At 32.0% G+C, this 19,754-nt stretch overlaps 2 protein-coding genes across 2 annotated transcripts; both read right to left on the bottom strand.

The window, feature by feature from the left end:
- Positions 1-174: 174 nt before the first annotated feature.
- On the bottom strand, positions 175-11,648 carry LOC111629655 (inverted formin-2-like). The gene is made up of 14 exons (XM_023373541.1): positions 11,535-11,648; positions 10,977-11,309; positions 10,027-10,106; positions 9,135-9,961; positions 8,607-8,749; positions 8,368-8,532; positions 7,196-7,453; positions 6,930-7,108; positions 3,614-3,734; positions 3,372-3,536; positions 3,229-3,310; positions 3,034-3,093; positions 2,803-2,873; positions 175-284 (listed from the first exon to the last, which is right to left on the bottom strand). Exons 1-13 carry the CDS (start codon positions 11,628-11,630, stop codon positions 2,809-2,811), a joined length of 2,574 nt encoding a protein of 857 aa, XP_023229309.1. The 5' UTR covers positions 11,631-11,648; the 3' UTR covers positions 175-284; positions 2,803-2,808.
- A 1,083-nt stretch (positions 11,649-12,731) lies between these two features.
- On the bottom strand, positions 12,732-18,870 carry LOC111629658 (inverted formin-2-like). Its single transcript, XM_023373543.1, has 4 exons — positions 18,236-18,870; positions 13,404-13,519; positions 12,846-13,178; positions 12,732-12,755 (listed from the first exon to the last, which is right to left on the bottom strand). Exons 1-4 carry the CDS (start codon positions 18,705-18,707, stop codon positions 12,732-12,734), a joined length of 945 nt encoding a protein of 314 aa, XP_023229311.1. The 5' UTR covers positions 18,708-18,870.
- Between the last annotated feature and the right edge of the window lie 884 nt (positions 18,871-19,754).

Below are 19,754 nucleotides of genomic sequence, written 5' to 3'. Positions count from 1 at the left end.
ATAACAATAAAATGCCAATATTTAACAATTTTTGCATTTAATAGAAAAATATATAAAATATTACAAAATCTTATTGCAACATCCGATGTGACTTTCAAAAATCGATTGTGACTTCGAATTTATAAATTAAAATTTTTTTTTGCAAAATATTTCTAATGATCACAACCTTTTTATGGAGAAAACATTTTATCCTTGCATGACTGAAAAATCTCCTTTGCGAATATCGGCAAGGAGCATATCTATCAGACATTCTTCTTTGGCACCCCAAGACGAATGTCTTCGACCTGAAAATGTAAATAATTGGAAGTTTATTAAATTTTTAACATATTAATTCACTTGTAAATTCCAGAATTGAGAACGTAAAATTATAATAATGTGAAATTTACTACTGATATTTGTAGAATACCAAAGAAATTTTAAAAGAGAAATGGTGAACAAAAAAGTGAGCTCGAAGAATATAAAATACACTTAAAATTTCTCGAAATTACTAATGTTAAGGAATGTCCAATAGCCTGGCCTTCATTTCATACATGCCATTTAAGAGTGAGTAGATTGATCCAATGACCAGTGAACATGAACATCCTGTGCATTCAATAGCCAATCAGCAAGCCGTGTTCGAATTACTAGGCTACGACTAACCAAATACTTCGCTCAGCGTGTTGTTCAATCTTATGAATCGGCTTGATGCAGAAATTTGAACATAGCAGCACACTTCGTAAAATGAATGTAGGACTAGAAAACCAGAGAGAAGATTCTGTGAAGAACGAAGTAACGCAAATTATAAGAAGCTAGTTAGCCCGACACCAGAAGCTACTTAGCCGAAGAATGTATCTGTTGAATGTCCGAATGCATTTGTTCGACCCATAGACTAGAAATCGAACCTATTCTCAGTTATATAAAGTGGATAAAAGGATAAGATAGATATCAAGGTAACAATGAATATGTGAGGACCCAAACGGGATCCGAAAGAAGGCATTCAACGGCTTTTTAAACGAATCACGTTTCATAACGCGAAAGAACGAAATTAAAGATCTGAAATAAACAATGAAAGTTTTGTTTTGTTAAAAGATTTTAAACAATAGCTAGATTAAAGTCGAGGAAAACGCGGCCGGAGAAGAGTCGTGTTCGGTCGCAAAGTTGACCTCTCCCGCGCCCTTCGCAGGGTTTCAAATTGTCACCATGTGACGATGAGAGACCAATGGAGGGGCGACTACGGTTGGAAAATCTATAAAACCGTGTTTTCGAGGACATTAAGAGTTCTTGGTTCGTAGTGCTCTCCTGGGATTTTGTGCTCCCATCAGTCAACAGTGCCGGCTTTTTCGACGCCTTAGGATTTGGTTTCGCCACCCCGTGACGTCAAGAATCGCCCAGGTACAACTGGTCATCGGAGGACATCTCTGCAAGTTCTGGTGTGTGCCCCGGGGCCGTCGCTCTCCGCGTCACCTGTGCCGAAAGAAACAATGATCGCTGAAACATTTGGATTTTTACGTTTTTTTGAACTGTTGACGTTGCCCACCGTTGCATAGGCGTTTCGCCTGACATATTGAATTTATAATAATTTATAATATAATTGAATAAGGAAATTTATGTATCTATTAAACGGTTTTAAAGGGTAAACTTGTCTCAGTGAGTCCTTCCATGCTCACATGACTAAGACCGCTCGACTGTCGTGACACCTTACACCCTATCGGCTAACCTCACAAATACTGTACGTCAAATTATTCTGGTAACCAGAATATCCGGGCCAAAAAATCGTTTAGCGCAAGCATTTTCCATAGATTTTTCTGAGACGTTATCACTGATGATCAAAAATACAGTAAGTGCTCTATGATCCCGCAGATGTACCCAGGAAGAAATGTTATATATATGTCCATATATGGATTACCAAAGCAAATTCAAGAGCAGAATTAAATATCCAAAAAGACATGGATGCAAATGGAAACACTCGCAATTACACTTCGCAGAGGAGACTGTGAACGCTGATTCGAACCTGAACAAATGTATCAAGACGAGGTTAATCTCATAACTAATCGTCATAAAATCGAGGAAATCTTGTTCTGGCCATTGTGCAAAAAGTGCAAATTATCTCCACCATAAACTTAATTTTGCTTGAAAGAATAAAACGTCCCATGTACCACAAACACGCAGAATAGAAGATTTTGGGCTCTCTGCAAAAGAGCCCAAATCATACAAAAACTGTACAAAAACAAACTGAGTCCAGTGCTGGCATGCATGCAGTATTAGTCTTCCAAAAAGAAAAGAAGACTTTCTTTTTGGAAGACTAATACTGCATGCATGCCAGCACTGGACTCAGTTTGTTTTTGTACAGTTTTTGTATGATTTTAGTGTAATTTTTCTAAGAGCCTTAACCAAAGATCCCTACTTGGCTTGGTTTTATTTGTCGTGAGAGCCCAAATTCTTTCTATTCGTATCTGTGGCCAGAAAACAATAAAAATCTAATTCACCCGAAACTGTTTTCGAGTTCAACAGAATTTGGAGGAAATTAGTAAAGAAGTCGCCTAGTAAAGTGCTGTGACGAAGTGCCTACAGTGGAATCGCAACGGCCATGAATACTAAGACGTAATACATAGTGATTATAATTCATATAATAGCCATACTTCATATTTGTAATGGAGCCCGAGCCATTGGATATTCCTTATACAAAGAACAGCATTTAATTAATAACAGATATTAATTAATAGTGAAGAGGAGGAGGAAATGCGAAGCGTTAGCATGCAGACCATCGACCAAGAACCAAAGTACCAATGCCAACTTTAAAAAAAAAAATGTTAGTGTGCATACGTGAATTTATTTTCTGAAAAATTCTCGAAAACGAAATAGTCCACTGAATGGATGAGACTGAGACTTGTAATCTGTTGAGAAGAGTTTTAACAGAGGATAAACAATAGTTTCATTTTAAGTTACTCTTATTAATATTTAAGCAATACTTTGTTAGGGAAAAAATTATTCAAAAGTTTAATTTAGCAATAGACTTAATCCTGTAATTAAGATTTTATTGTTTTGATGACGTACCTCTTCTTCCTTTTTTCTTTGCAGATTCATCTTTGGCTTTTTCTTCTTGGATACTACAATCTAAAAATAATTGTATTATATATTATATATACGTATAGGATCTTCCAAAATGAAAATTACACTAATTTAAATATTAACATTCTTTTTCGTATGACCCTGTATGTTAGAATCTAATGTAATCAATATAGAATTTACCTTTCTTAATTTTCGGATCATCTTTTCGCTCCTTCTTCAATCTCTCCGTTCTCGCTTCCTGTCGTCTTCGATCTTCATTTTCCTGGAATAATTCGAATGAAATTTTCTACATTTCTATTGTATAAATAAATATTAAAACTTACTTTTTTTGCAGTTTCGATTTTCTGGCAGAAATTATTAAAAATGCTGAGACAATCTTCCACTTTAAATCTCGATTCGTTCTCGCAAAAATGTTGAGCCAAACGAATTGAATAACGTCCAATTTCCTCGATACCGCTTTGAAGTTCATTCACTTGTTCTCTAGCTTTCTACAAAACACGAGGAAGAGATTTAATTTCATTATAGCAATTTTAATAATTAACTATTTATCATTTTTAACGTTCACCTTAATAAAATCGCCGAAGTATTCGTTTAAACTGGGATCGTTTTTCTGAATTTGAGTGTCGAGTTCTTCTAATCCTGATTTCAACTGTTTTACTTCAATTGTTAATCCTTCTACCGATAATCTAGGGAACAAATTTAAATATAAATTAAAAGAAATCAATTTGAAAAAAAAAACATTGTCTAGATAACATTTACAATACTACAAGACGTTGGACTTTTTTGAAACTCTCTGCTCTTTAGGCATTAAAGCCTTTTTTTTAGTTTCATTGTAGATTCGGCCAGGCCCATAATGGGCATATAGGATGAAGAACAGGACTCGACATATCATCCCCAAAAACATTGTTGGGGTTTCTCAACCGCCCGGTTTCGATTTCGAATCCCCCAGTGCTATAGTCTGACTCCTTATGTTGAAATAAACTTGTAGGGGTGCCACAAGATTTTCTGATAAAGTTTAAATAATTAGATATCAGGTGTTTGGCACACCCGATAGCTAATTATTTAAACTAATATACAGTATTTTGAAATCATTCAGTTAAGTTATATGATTTCTAGAAGTATTCGAATTAGAAATCTTGTGTGTTAATATAGGGCACTCTTCAATATTTTTATGGATTTCATAAGAAATTTATTATTTTTAAAATTTTAAATCCATATGAGAATGGTGTTGCTCTATTCGTGCAATAAAAGAAACCAATAAGAAAATGCATTAGCATATTCGAGATCGTTTAACAGTGAAATAGGTACTGTATACAGTAGACCCCCCTATAACGCGGGTTCCTATAACGTAGATTCCTATAACGCGGCAAAAAAATTGCGACGGTATTCGTATAAAGACGCTAAAAGGTACTCGTAAAACGCGGTAAAACGTCATCGCCAACTCGTCATCGCGGACGAGCAGCCGAACTTCTTTCCGCCGTCCAGCGCCACGCTACGGAGAGTTTAGTCGAGTAAGTTAAGTTTACTATCATCTGTACAGTATGTAAATTAGGTACCGTAAGTCTAATACAGCACTGTAATTTTATACATTTCTTGTGAAAGAAACATTTCTTATTCAACGGCCATAAAAATTATTTCTATTAATGATGTCTCTAAAGTTCAACGAATTTTTCGCAGAAAAATATCATCAGAAATCGCGGCCGCCATTTGGTGCGCTGCTCCGCGACGAACACAAGCTTAAGCAATGGCGACGTCGAACGGTGCACACTCGGTAAGTAATCCTACATTTTTTTGTTTATAGCATAGTTTATACAGATTTTTCCCAAAAAAATTTTTCCAAAAAATATATTTTGGAAATGTTAAGTCGAATTAGTCTAGAATCGATTAATTTTATGGAAGAAAACCTTTCAAACAGCCGTAGTCCGTAAACTTCACACGTGTCGGGCTGCGATTGGCTCATGCATTTAAGGATTCCTACAACGCGAAATTCGTATAACGAGGAACGTATCTGCCGCGTTATAGGGAATCTACTGTATAAATTTTGAAATTCAAGATTCAAGAAAGGCAAGAATAGCAACAATGTTCGATAAAAAAAAAGTAATTAATTAAAGATTATATACAGGGTACTTTAAAAAGTTATGTTTTCCAGCTCCTGAGACAGAGACGATTCAAAAGCATGTGTTGACAGTAATGGTGAAATATGGATTGACTGTTTGAAGCTATGAACGAACATTGTTATTATATTGAAGTGACAGACATTAGCAGTTATGTTCCTGTCTGAAATAACAATTATGTCTTTTTAACAGCGAATTTTGCACTAATAGTTTCATTCTTATGTGCTACTTATTGTGTTGTACTATACATATAGACATGAAATATTGCAGGCTCTATACACATTTATACGTAGGCCTACTAAAGGTGCTCGATGTACCTTAAATATGCGTACAACACTATCCAATCCAATTAATTATCTCAAACCACAAACTAAAATCATTTAAAATAAAAACATATTTCCTATTTTTAAAACACAAAAATGTTAATATTCAATAACAATAAATAAAATCAATTATGTGCACATGCGATACGAAGTTTTAAAGTTATTAGTAAGTAACTGTTTAAATTAAGAACTTTTTACTGACTAAAATGAAAAAAATAATGTTTAAAACATTATTTAATTTTCTTTCTGAATATTTGAAAGATCTTATCGTAAATTACGTGGGAATTATCGAGGAGGAAAAGCCTGTTGTCTCCTTATCTTTTTCCTATCAGAACTTAACAGATCTACGAAATCGAAAGTGGAAAAATGTGTTAAAATAAAATTCTTCTCGATAATTTCAATTTATATTTTAATTAATACTGTGTTAATTAAAAGCAATTTCATATAGAAGTTAAAGTTTTTTTTTTCAATGAACTTATGAAAATTCATTTTCTTAAATTTTATATATTGAATATAGTCTCAGGATATAACCAATACTTCAGTAGAGTTATTTTTAATATTTTACAAAAGACCAACGTAACTTATTAATTTTATTTAATATGTATATACATATAAGTGTAAATAACAACCTAACCTAATTCTATTACAAGGGGATGGAAAAGCTCTTCCACAGATATGACAAATGCCTCAATCTTCACGGTGATTATGTCGAAAAGTAATCATGTTTGTACCTAACTTTTGGTAATAAATTCATTTTGTTATTTACACTTGTCTTTTTTATGGACCATCGGAGCTTGAAAAACCGCTCTCGTATATATATAATGCAGTTTTATTTTTCTGTCGTTTCGATCTGTGGGTCTTCAGAGGCTTGGATTTAATCATATTCCTTGTGGGTTCGGACAGGCCTACGATGGGGTTTGGTTTGATGAGATGTCGACTCAACAAATGAACTGTGTATGGAGGGGATGCCTCAGGAAGAACTTTCTGAGCCAAACTAGTCTATATTTAGTTGTTAGATATGTAAAGAAAACCTGGAAAACGCCAATTAGCCAGCTCGTTGATCAGGCGCGAACCTGCGACCAGTGTTTTATTCACTCGCGCCCACGGTGGAAAAGACTGGGTGGTGAGGGATGAAGAATCGATATACCCGACTATTCAAAAAAATTCCATATGGCATCATATTCATTATGACAGACGGCCGGATGACCGAGTAGTCAAGGTGTCATCCTACCGCTAAAGGGGACAGGGAATTGAATCCAGACGGGTGGAGAAATCTCCAGGAATTTTTCAGGGAGTGGGCCGTCCGGACATGTGGGCCCCGTCCCTCACCATCTGACCGCCCCATTATGGACCTGGTTGAACGTATAATGGGCTCGCTGAAAGAGGACCTCTTAGTACCCAGAGTGGAAACAGTTTAAAAACAAAATTATTCAATATGACTCACTTGGAACATTCTGACAAAAACTGAAGATCGTTTGTGAAATTCAGCATCTCCTGATCTTCTTTCTCAGCAACATCCACTAAATAATGCAACAATGTCATTCGTGGTTTGTTGGCTCTCGTTTCCATTAATTTCCCCAAAGTATTCAATCGAAATCCAAAAGCATTTCCAGCGTAACTTCCCTAAACAACGAAATATCTTCGATTATTATTATTATTTTAAATTCATTAAATATATAGGCCTAAATCGAATTTAAAAAATGTTCTCACGGAATTTAAGAAGTTTCCGGTAACCAAAATGATTTTAAAGAAATCTTTAAGAGATTTGTTGTTGAGAATCGTCTCGCAAGTTTCTAGGTAATGCTTTATTTGAGGTTTGAGAACGTCCACACTTGGTTGAAATTCTTCTATTTGTATCATTCCTTGAATTCTTGTTTTGTAGGCTTTCACTTCGGATAGAAGTAAATAAAATTTCTCTGCTATTCCCAATCTGGTTTTGTCACCGTTGTATTCTTTCACAGAAATCAACTAGGAAAAAAAAATACAATATATATCAATATATTGTGAATTTAACTAAATTCAAAAAAAAAAAATTTAAGTTATTCTTTATAAATATTTAGGGCTGAAACTAAGTGGCATTAGGTTTACTTAAGCAAATTTCAATTTTTAACATTTTATATTGTTGTCTTTAATTAGTTCATTACGAATGGATCAAAACATAATGAAATAGTTTTTTTTTATTTATGAATTTTTTGCTCTTTGGCCATGATCGTCGAGAGGGAGGGGAATTGGAGAATTTTCCCTGGGCCTGAAGAAAACTTAGGGCTCAGTAGTTTCATCCCCTAAAAATTAACAAAAATAAACTTTCAAGATTGCTTTTATCAATAAAAAAGCTTTCTACATTTTTCATTTTTTCAAACAATACAAAACAAAAAAGGACCAGCAGCTAAAGGCAGGGTGACTCGCTGTACCCTCAGCTTTATAAAAATTCTCAACGGCCCTTCTTTTGGACATTAAGCCTTTATAGTCATATTTATCATTGGTTCGACCAGGCTGCAATGGGGTAGCCGAGTAGTAAAAGACGGGACCAGACACGTCGAGTAAGGTAGCCTATGAAAACTTAGATTCTCGGCCCGGACCCCATAGTAAAATGGGTTAATTCTTCGATCGTCTCGGTCACCACCCGACGATCAACACAATGGAATCATTCGCATACGTGAGGAATTGGATTCGAGTTAAAACCACTCTAAATTGGAAAACTTATTAGGAAAAGTTAATATAATCTAATTTTCTATATAAAATATAATTATGGAAGATCTGATTACACCACCACGACTTATACGTGTAATTAATATAATATAATACAGTATTGTAAAAATGAAAAAAAAAAGTCAATTATATATTAATTAAAACAGTTTAAAAAATCAATTTTTTACACTTACTTCATTGCAGGCGGGCAAAATTTTAATCAATGTTCTCAATCTCTCAGATCCTATTTTTGTAGATTGACAATTTTGAATCAATTCCACCAGTTGTTTTTCTCCTCCTTTGAATTGCTTCAAAAATATATTAATGTTCAGACTTCTTTTTGGATCTAGCAAATTTACCTAATAAATAAAATAATTACTGTAACATTTTTCTATTAAAATTTAATTATATATAATCCTTTTTTAATTTTTACCTCAGAAGCGTTTTTATTTAACTTCTTTTTCTCATTAATCAAAGGTTTACTTGTCGACTTTTGACAAAACAATTCTTCTACTTGTTCAAAGTTAAGATGAACATTGCTTGATTCCTGATATAGTTCATTCCATATTGATTGCCCTAATAATAATAATAATAATTTAAATTGCTTAATTAAATATTAATTGAGTATATTTTATATTGAAATCACGTTCTTCCTCAAGGTCTTTAATTGTTACCAGAGATGCTATTAGCAACAATTGTCACTAAAATCGAAAAAATCCTCTCTAAATATTTTGCATAGTTTCATAAGTAGATCTTTGGTTAACTTTTGAATAATAATGATGATAAATATTCTTTAAACAATCGTTAATTTGAATCTTTAGTGATAGTCTATCGTACAAAATTGTGCGCTTATTTACGATAGTTTATCACTGAAAGTTCGAATTTTAATTGATATATAATCAGTAGATTTTTGTTTTAATTTAAAACTATTCTAAATTGTAATAATTATAATTTTTCGTACCAATGACGTTAGCTGATGGAATTTTGGACCAATTCAAGATCTTCATTTTTTTATTCGGTTTTGGGAATGTATGAGAAGAACCTGGTTGTAAATAAGCAGGAAGTGATTGGAGAGTATAATTTCCGGTAGTTGATTGAATTAAATTTCCTTGATGAGAAAACTGTTCTGAAGATCCAGATGCAGAATGACACGAAAAAGAAGGTGATGATGATGATGATATACATTTTTCAAAATTTGGTAAAGGTGGAGGGGGTGGTGGGGGTGGTGGCGGCGGAGGGAGAGGAAGACCAGGAAGAGGAGGAGGTGGTGGAGGGGGAGGAATAAGACCAGGAGGAGGAGGAGGTGGTGGTGGTGGTGGTGGTGGTGGTGGTAATGATGGAGTAGAAAGAGAAATAGGAGGAAGTGAGTGAAAGGTTTCAGAAGATTCCGATTCATGATGAGAGAACGGTAACAAATTTTCTGAAAGTGATTCAACATCTGTAACTGATGAGGCATCAAGACTCGGGTTGTCACATTCTTTTTCACTAGATTCTTTCGAGGAAGAAAGTGTGTTAATAAAATTCAGACACGCTCTTTTCTTTCTTATGTAACTATTTTCTGAGACGACGGGTAATCTTTCATTGTTTTCAACATTGTAATGACTGTTGATAGATTCGGATCTGGATATCGGATGACCAGAATCTTCAGACATTATACTTTCCACATCGGTGTCAAGATCAGCAAGATAAGATTCCATACAAGAATTTTGAATGTGTTTGCTACCGAAATGTTCCATCTTTTTTACGTAATTGCTGGAGATCGATTCTAAAAGATTCCATGCTTCATCACTGAAAATACAGTTTAAATGGCAAATAGAAAAAGTTTTAAAAGATAATAATTTAAGTAAACTCACCTTTCTTCATATTTTGGATCTAAATTATCCAAATTTTGTAATAGAATAAGAAATGAAAAATAATGTGGAGTATCTTGCACCTAAAATCAAATGAAAAATACTTAACAATTAGAATTTTATAGTTTAAAGAATAGAAAGTATTGTAATAAAGATTTTAATTATACTATCGATAAATAATACAAATATTTTATTTAATTATTCGAAAATATTTGCAACGTTACAACAGCTTAAAAACAATAATATACATCTAAAATTTAATAAATAAAAATATTTCAATGGCGTTTTTCTATATTATTACATACAATAATGGAAAAAATATTTATTTATTTTTTTTTAATTTTATGAGTTGTAGAAACCATGTAAATTTTAATATTAAATTAATGTTTAAACTGTAGTTTAATAGATTTTCTTTTTGTATTTTTAATATTTATAATCAAAATTATTACTAGCTCTGATTCATAAGCAAATTATAGCAATACTGTATTTCCGAAATTATAAAAACAAATTGTATTTATATTTCCTGTATTGTTTTAAAAATACATTTTTAAGGCGTTTTAGCAATTTATCAAGTAACAATACGGTGTTATGAAGGAATTTTTATAACTAATTTTATTAAAATTTAATTAGATATGCCCGTGTGGACTTGACACCTCTCTCTCCTCTCGCCCATAGACTTAACATTGTGAAATTTGACCTTGTATATCTCCGGTCACGGGTCGAATTTTAAATTGTTGTTTGCTTCATGACTTAGACCGAGATGGATTCTATTTGCGTGGAAAAACGATTTTAATCGGTTAAACGGTTTCCGAGGAAAGTTTCTAAAGATGATCTTCAAAAAGAATCTAACCGACTCTCCTTTGTTATAATTTTAAAATTAAAAATCACTGGAAATTCTTCAATTAATTTTAATACTGTACTTTAATTTAAAAGAGAATTATATTTAAGCTTACCTTTTTTAAAACAGATTCAAAGATATCGTAATGACTAGACGTCGATTTAATACCAAGACTTTCTTCGTGTTCGTCATCCGCGTGTTTGGAAGTATCAAAAACATGGCATTGGATGAATACATCATCATCATCCACGTACCTCAAAGAACTTATTAGTTCTAATAAACCCAAACTAATCATTTCATTTCGTATTTTAATTCGCTTTCTCAACTCATTGGTTCCAATAATAATACAGTTAATGAAACCCAGAAGTGTGGCTGAATATGACAGAACTTCCGAACCTTTCAGTTCTTGTAGAAGAAAGCTGAATCTATACCTTTGATTTTTTGTAATCTAAATATGAAAAAAAAATTATTTTATTATATAAACTAATGGCAAATACACACGTAATGGCAATCTTGAATTTAGTAACTCTCAGATACTGAAGTAATCTCTGTTTAAAATTTATGAGACGATCCATTTACGAGAGTGGCATTATATCGGAGTGTTTGACCGTATTATACGAATACATAATAGTCACATCAATAAAAATTCAATCTAACTTAATTCAAAGCGTACCTTATAAGATTCTAAAGCATCGAGAGCCAAGGCATGACCTTTTTCTGCGTAAACGCATATAGCAGATAGCAATTCGAACACCTGCTTCTTTACCATTGTGTTTCTGTTATCTAAAGCTGGAAAAATGATCAATTAAAAAACAATTATTAGAAAAGAGTTGCTAAAAATAATTTATCATAAATTATTTAAATTAAATCTTAGCACTCGAATTTGATATTGAGATCAAATGGAAGAAAAATAATGCAAAATGCCTAGCATTTGATACACGTTGAGGTGTCTTGCCCTATCAAATTGCTTGAAAACTCCCAAAAAAATTAAATCGTGAGGACTTTTTTCATTACTTTCATCATGAAATACAGATCTCAGAATACAGGGATGGGTTTTAGAAAAAAAATTGTAAATGCTAGCAAAATCGTCATTAAGTCCGACCCTTCGCGAGATACGACACACGACCCCCTTTATCTCCCCGCCACTTCGACCTTTAACCACAAAAATTTAATTTCCCAACCAAGATTTCTACATTTTTGGTTTGAGGGGACCTTGAAACGTCTAGAAATTCGNGAGTAAGTTGAGTTTACTATCATCTGTACAGTATGTAAATTAGGTACCGTAAGTCTAATACAGCACTGTAATTTTATACATTTCTTGTGAAAGAAACATTTCTTATTCAACGGCCATAAAAATTATTTCTATTAATGATGTCTCTAAAGTTCAACGAATTTTTCGCAGAAAAATATCATCAGAAATCGCGGCCGCCATTTGGTGCGCTGCTCCGCGACGAACACAAGCTTAAGCAATGGCGACGTCGAACGGTGCACACTCGGTAAGTAATCCTACATTTTTTTGTTTATAGCATAGTTTATACAGATTTTTCCCAAAAAAATTTTTCCAAAAAATATATTTTGGAAATGTTAAGTCGAATTAGTCTAGAATNAGTAACAATACGGTGTTATGAAGGAATTTTTATAACTAATTTTATTAAAATTTAATTAGATATGACCGTGTGGACTTGACACCTCTCTCTCCTCTCGCCCATAGACTTAACATTGTGAAATTTGACCTTGTATATCTCCGGTCACGGGTCGAATTTTAAATTGTTGTTTGCTTCATGACTTAGACCGAGATGGATTCTATTTGCGTGGAAAAACGATTTTAATCGGTTAAACGGTTTCCGAGGAAAGTTTCTAAAGATGATCTTCAAAAAGAATCTAACCGACTCTCCTTTGTTATAATTTTAAAATTAAAAATCACTGGAAATTCTTCAATTAATTTTAATACTTTAATTTAAAAGAGAATTATATTTAAGCTTACCTTTTTTAAAACAGATTCAAAGATATCGTAATGACTAGACGTCGATTTAATACCAAGACTTTCTTCGTGTTCGTCATCCGCGTGTTTGGAAGTATCAAAAACATGGCATTGGATGAATACATCATCATCATCCACGTACCTCAAAGAACTTATTAGTTCTAATAAACCCAAACTAATCATTTCATTTCGTATTTTAATTCGCTTTCTCAACTCATTGGTTCCAATAATAATACAGTTAATGAAACCCAGAAGTGTGGCTGAATATGACAGAACTTCCGAACCTTTCAGTTCTTGTAGAAGAAAGCTGAATCTATACCTTTGATTTTTTGTAATCTAAATATGAAAAAAAAATTATTTTATTATATAAACTAATGGCAAATACACACGTAATGGCAATCTTGAATTTAGTAACTCTCAGATACTGAAGTAATCTCTGTTTAAAATTTATGAGACGATCCATTTACGAGAGTGGCATTATATCGGAGTGTTTGACCGTATTATACGAATACATAATAGTCACATCAATAAAAATTCAATCTAACTTAATTCAAAGCGTACCTTATAAGATTCTAAAGCATCGAGAGCCAAGGCATGACCTTTTTCTGCGTAAACGCATATAGCAGATAGCAATTCGAACACCTGCTTCTTTACCATTGTGTTTCTGTTATCTAAAGCTGGAAAAATGATCAATTAAAAAACAATTATTAGAAAAGAGTTGCTAAAAATAATTTATCATAAATTATTTAAATTAAATCTTAGCACTCGAATTTGATATTGAGATCAAATGGAAGAAAAATAATGCAAAATGCCTAGCATTTGATACACGTTGAGGTGTCTTGCCCTATCAAATTGCTTGAAAACTCCCAAAAAAATTAAATCGTGAGGACTTTTTTCATTACTTTCATCATGAAATACAGATCTCAGAATACAGGGATGGGTTTTAGAAAAAAAATTGTAAATGCTAGCAAAATCGTCATTAAGTCCGACCCTTCGCGAGATACGACACACGACCCCCTTTATCTCCCCGCCACTTCGACCTTTAACCACAAAAATTTAATTTCCCAACCAAGATTTCTACATTTTTGGTTTGAGGGGACCTTGAAACGTCTAGAAATTCGGGGTTTTTCTCTGTATGTATGAATATTCGTATATTGGAGAGGGGAACAATTTTGTTCATCCAATTTGAAGCTTACTCCTGTGTCCTTTGTCGATAATTTCTGAAATTTCGCAGAGAGGTTTGTTTAATTAAAGGGGTATTGATACTATTAAATTTTGGTGGTTTTTATCCAAAAGGTTTAAAGGTCGAGGGATGAATAGATGGAGTGGACTCGCGTATCGTGCCTCGAGTGTAGTCGAAATTTAAAACCATTTTTATAGTAATATAAAAGCTTGTTTAAATAAAATAAGCCACCCCACATTAATAATAATAAAACACAATTTAAATCTATAAGAAAATAACAGTAAAAATAAAAATGAAATATATAAGTTCACATTTAATGTAATGATATGTTATTTATCTGTTTTTATAGATGTATAATAATATTCTCTCACAATTACGCAGATAGCGTAACTTATTTAAGTGTTAGGCAGGTGAAGAAAACACGGAAACTACACGTGGCCAGTGTGCCTAATCTCGAGTCATATGATTAGCAAACGCGAACGTACTATGTCGCATGGTACCAGACACCACGTGACACTCCCAACACGTTTGCATTGCTACTGACACGTTCATAGTTTGTAATTATGACCAGAAAATACCACAAATCGAGTTACAAGTATTGTCGCTGTTTACCGCAGCGGCATAATTTAGAACTAATGCTCGCTCAGGGTAGAGTCTAGACCAGGTCTAGACGTTGGTGTACTCACCCAACTCGAAACTAGGCACTTAGCTCGTTAGTCGGGTGCGAACTCGTGACAACATATATTTAGTGTGATATTATTTTATTAAGTTCGGTAAAGATATTAGTTTTAAGCATTTAAAAAATGTTTTTCTTTAACTATAAATTTTTAAAATCAGATTTAGTTTGTGTAGATGTACTGTACAATACGTATGTATTCGTGAAGAGGGGGAAGACAGGTGAGGAAGTGGAGTTGACTATTCTCCGAAAGTAATATACATAAAAGGCTAATTTTTAAGGTTTTCTGCTCATGGCCCGGGCCAAAATCTTGCTAAATATGTTGGCATGGTTAAGATTTTAAATCTAATTGAGAATTTTTCTGATTATATAATGCTAAATTTTAATAAAACTTCAATATTATTATTATTCTGTAAATAATAGAAGAATTCCTAGAAAAATTTTAATCTACAATATTTGAAGCGAAAATGTTTCCTCTTATTTCAATTAAAATATTAAATTTAGAATCGAAATGCTGCAGCTAATGAACGAACAGCATTTACCAGGCAACAATAACAATTGTTAATCTGACGTCACCTAACAGCTGCACGAAACGAACTTCACACATGTTGAAATAAACGGCAGACATTTCGGAATGATTTTTACACGAAGCGCATTTATTACGCCACTCAAACTGCATTTTTTTAAAAAAATTATTGCATTGAACATATTTTTTACTTAACGGTTTAAATGCTAATTTATCAAAAAAAAAATAATAATAATAATAAAATAACGGAATGTTTTGAGGTTCTTCCAGAAAAAGCGCAAAATCGGGATACAGTAGACTCTGATTTTACGCTTTTTCTGGAAATAGAAATTTAATGTATTTTATTCACACAGTAAATGTGTTGAACCCTGTTGAGAAGGGTTACACAAATATATATATTTAAAAATCGTTATTGCAAGAATTAATATAATTAAAATCGAAATTTTACAAGACAAAGTTCGAGTTTTTATCAATCTATACGACAATATATAGGCCTACATAATAAATAAGAGATATTTCGCTCTAAATGTCATAATATAAGCTAAATAAATGACTAAATTAATTAAGGTCAAGTGACCGTTAATCTCTTATTGTTTCAATAGATAAATGTTGGTGACACTTTAATCGCACTTTCTAAGTAGTAAATTACTTCGTAACTGAAGAGCAGACATATTGTCTGCTCTTTATGTTTGCTGTATATTTTAATCAAATTATTTTTTTTTTTAATTATTTAAAACGAAACCTTTTTTTACTGCAGTCAAAGAGTCATCGATATTTGTCGCAGCCATTTTTTTATGAAAGATTTTTAATTATTTACATTAATTTTCGTTTGGTTTATAAGTTGGTTTATGATCTACGTCTTTACATTGCTTAATTATTTTCTATCATAGATATGTCTAGCAGATATCGTAAGATGGACGTCAAGATTAGGTTTGAGCTTAATTTATTCTTGTAAATAATGTCTTATACATATAAAAAATACATATCAGAAAGAAAAATTAAATGTAAAAAGACTTATTTATTGGTAAGAGAAGCGTATGATTCCTCTGCTCTTCTGAATACATCTATGACCTTTAGTAACCCTTATTACACATGGATCATGATGTATTAACATGTGTTAAAGTTCCATGAACTTTCAGGTTTTATATTTTATGTTTTGGAATTTTTCTTGCGAATTAATACAAGTTACGACAGGATAAAGAAAATATCCCACGTAAAAATTAAAAAACCCACACACTTTGACCTTCTTGCTATTTCCAAGTATTAGTGTAATAATGCATTAAGATCTCGAAAGAGTTATGTGGCAAGCATCAAAACAGAGAAGTTTAGGTAAATTTTCTTAACTTAATCACGTGTTTAAATTTATGTAACGTAAGGTATATGAAAAATAAATTATTACAATATCTTGGTAGATTACAATTACAAAAACCAATTAAAACAATTGTATCTTTGTATTGTGATAACTGGGTTAATTTATAATGACTCAATTAAATGGAGAAAATAATTAAATGTATTTTACACCTGAAAAATCCGAGATGTAGAAAAAGGAATCAAATATACAGGTCATGACTTAATGCAGGAAACAATTATTAATATTTAGTTTTATATAATTGGAGCGAGTATTCAGTTAATTAAATATTGTGTGGGGGATCAACGAATGGAATAAAAGAATTTTTTACTGAAAACTTTAGCCAATTATGCACTATTTTGACTTTTTTTATATTGAGATATTTTTAGAAAGTATAAATAAAAAAGTCATGGATCCGGTTACACATCCTTCTATATACTGTATATATATAAACATATTTAAATGAGTATTTTTCTTTTTGTTCGAGAAGTATTTCAATAACAGGTTAACTTATAATGAAATCTGATAATTTAAGATGTATAGGCCTATAGTGTATAATCAAATTTGCCAGGCAATAGAATTCACTCCAACAAATCTAAAGTACGAAGGGAAAAATGTAGAAATTAAGGTAAGATAATATAATTTATATTTAGCAGAAAATTTAAATATTAGAATTACATAATAATCTCGTAACCACCCTTTCGAATAAATGTAATGACCTTGTTCCGAATCGCCGAGGCAGAGAAAGAAAAAAACTGGTTTTTATCTCGTTGCTTCTAACCATTTTCGATTTCTAACCAATAGATGAAGTTTAACGACCGCAGTTTTTGATATTGTTAGAATTTATTAAACTAAAAGCTAAATATCCAATGATAATAATTAACAAAACGGAACCGATAATGCTTGTATGACATAAATAGACCAATTCGGTGACGTATCAAAGCGTCATCCGGAAATTGGTTTTTGTAAGTGGATCTAAAAAAAAGGCTTATTTACATAAATTTTTAGTTAATTCCAGGCTTGTATGTCCGCTTCCTCTCCCTAATGTGCCTTTTGAATTGTATCATATAACTAGGTATTAATTAACAAAATATTTAAAATACAGCAAATTACTTAATACAGTACTAAATAAAAAATCTAAGAATGAATCAATAGAATTTCTAACGTCAGCATGATTTGGTAGATGTGTACTTTAAAACACAGGCAAAATTTGTATAAATTTCTATGATTTAGTTTTAAAATTAAAGCATTAAAACAATTGTTAGTTTTATAATTAATTGCAGCACGCCAGTGAGTAGGTAGAGAGCTTACTCATCTCGATTCATCATCAAAAATAAACCTTTCTAGTAGGAAAAAGTACTTATTTCTAATATTTAACAGGCATATTCATAATTATAAGTAATGATAAAACTTTATACAGCTTGTAGGTAGAATACACATCTGTTTAGTTAATAGGAAAATAAAATTAAAAATTGTTATTGCATTTTTCTATTAAATCGGTAATTGGAGAATAAAGACAAACTACAAAATATTCATATCATTACATGTGTTGCTGATACGATTATTTAGTAATTATAGATAAATATGTATTGCCTACACATACGTTCGATATCAGATATTGGAGTAAAAAAAAAAAAAAAAAAGGTATATCGTTACAAACCTTTAGCTAATTTCCTAGTGTAATCGGGCCTTCTGACGATATATTCGAGTCCATGTTTGGAATTTATAACTGCTCGAACGCACTCGACACACTCCAACTGCAGCAGAGCGTCGGAAAATTTCACATTTCCACAGTTTCGCCTGCTCAATACTTCCAAACTTTCCAATAAAACTTCCAATCCATCTAATTCCATAAATTCTATCATCCATTGTGATTTGCACTGAGAAAATAGTTTCCTCAATCCGGTGTAATTCTGTATACTGGGAGATCTTAATAGCTTGATGCATTTTTCCGGATCCCAATTTGCATAATTACCCGTCCTTAAATCTTCCATTAATGTTGTTTTTGTTTTCTTGGTTTTCTCTTCTTCTTCATCGTTATCGTTTCTGTTATTCTCCAGAGAAATTAATGTTGTACTTCGCGATTTAGCGGCCAATCCGCTCCAAAGAGATTCGCCGGTGCTCTTCTGCATCCTTTCATTAATTTTAATGAGGAAAAATTTATGACCATCCGAGGAATTTTTTTTTTTTTATCGGAATACGACTAATGAAATCCGTAACATTTTTCCAGACGGCTACTCACAATACTAGCACACGTCAAACTACATCATTATCAGCTGACTAAACGACGCCCTCTGTTGATAACATAGCGCAAATTGTTATTATTTTCTTTTTCTTGGACACGGATCGAGATCAATGTTGCCAATTTATCTATTTTATAATAATAAAAAATTATATTTTTTTTTTGCAAATATAGAAATTTAGCTATTTTTCCGTTTTTTTCTAGCTAAATATAGAAAACTTTTTTCAATATTAATGTAGCATTTTAGCTATTTTTGCATTTTTTTAATTTGATCGCTGTTGGCAACACTAATCAATTAAATTTTTGTCGTTACTACTTGATTTCGAGAATATGAATTTGAATTGTTGTATTATTAATTCAAATAACGGCCTGTGTTTTGCTTTATTTACATTTGCAATGTATTGTTTTATGTTTACATATTGTTCGTATATTGTTATATATAATGAATGACGCTTAAAATATTAATAAAACTGTTTATTTTGCTGATTCATTTTGACTGACAAGTTTGTAGCGTTATTTATTCGCAAAATATGATTCATAAAAAAAAAATACAATGTTGGTTATAATCATCGCTCAGTTATTTTACATAATCAATTTTTTCTACTCAGGAAATTAATTTTTCCCCCTCCTTCTTGCTGAACATGACACTTTAAATTTGGTAAGCTCATTAGAGCGTAACAATAACTACATTATACTTGCCCTTGAAATTGTTTCAAATGTTAGTTACTCGTTATAAGGTTATTAGGATCTAATACTATTACAAAACATTTAAAAATATATAGTTTTAACGAAATGAAATATTCTTGGCACGTTTTAACATTAAAATATCTCGTTTTTAAGCTCTTAGAAAATCACTTAAACGTCATGAGCTGTGGTTACGTTCGTGAAAATATTTTAAATAAATAATACAACACAGAAATAGCCGATAGAAAATATG

Source organism: Centruroides sculpturatus, unplaced genomic scaffold (assembly GCF_000671375.1).
Source record: "Centruroides sculpturatus isolate CEXI.00-Female unplaced genomic scaffold, Cexi_2.0 scaffold640, whole genome shotgun sequence".
NCBI classification, from domain to species: domain Eukaryota; kingdom Metazoa; phylum Arthropoda; class Arachnida; order Scorpiones; family Buthidae; genus Centruroides; species Centruroides sculpturatus.
This window is presented reverse-complemented; position numbering and strand designations above follow the sequence as displayed.

What these genes read in the sequence shown, in the direction of transcription:
- LOC111629655 (XM_023373541.1), bottom strand. Translation starts at nt 11,630, where the DNA reads ATGGTAAAGAAGCAGGTGTTCGAATTGCTATCTGCTATATGCGTTTAC. An exon ending in TAAATAAAAACGCTTCTGAG is followed by an intron (nt 8,533 to 8,606) that starts GTAAAAATTAAA and finishes TTTATTTATTAG; the next exon opens with GTAAATTTGCTAGATCCAAA. An exon ending in TGATCCGAAAATTAAGAAAG is followed by an intron (nt 3,094 to 3,228) that starts GTAAATTCTATA and finishes AATTATTTTTAG; the next exon opens with ATTGTAGTATCCAAGAAGAA.
- LOC111629658 (XM_023373543.1), bottom strand. Translation starts at nt 18,707, where the DNA reads ATGCAGAAGAGCACCGGCGAATCTCTTTGGAGCGGATTGGCCGCTAAA. An exon ending in ATGCTTTAGAATCTTATAAG is followed by an intron (nt 13,179 to 13,403) that starts GTACGCTTTGAA and finishes TTTCATATTTAG; the next exon opens with ATTACAAAAAATCAAAGGTA. An exon ending in TTGAATCTGTTTTAAAAAAG is followed by an intron (nt 12,756 to 12,845) that starts GTAAGCTTAAAT and finishes ATTATAACAAAG; the next exon opens with GAGAGTCGGTTAGATTCTTT.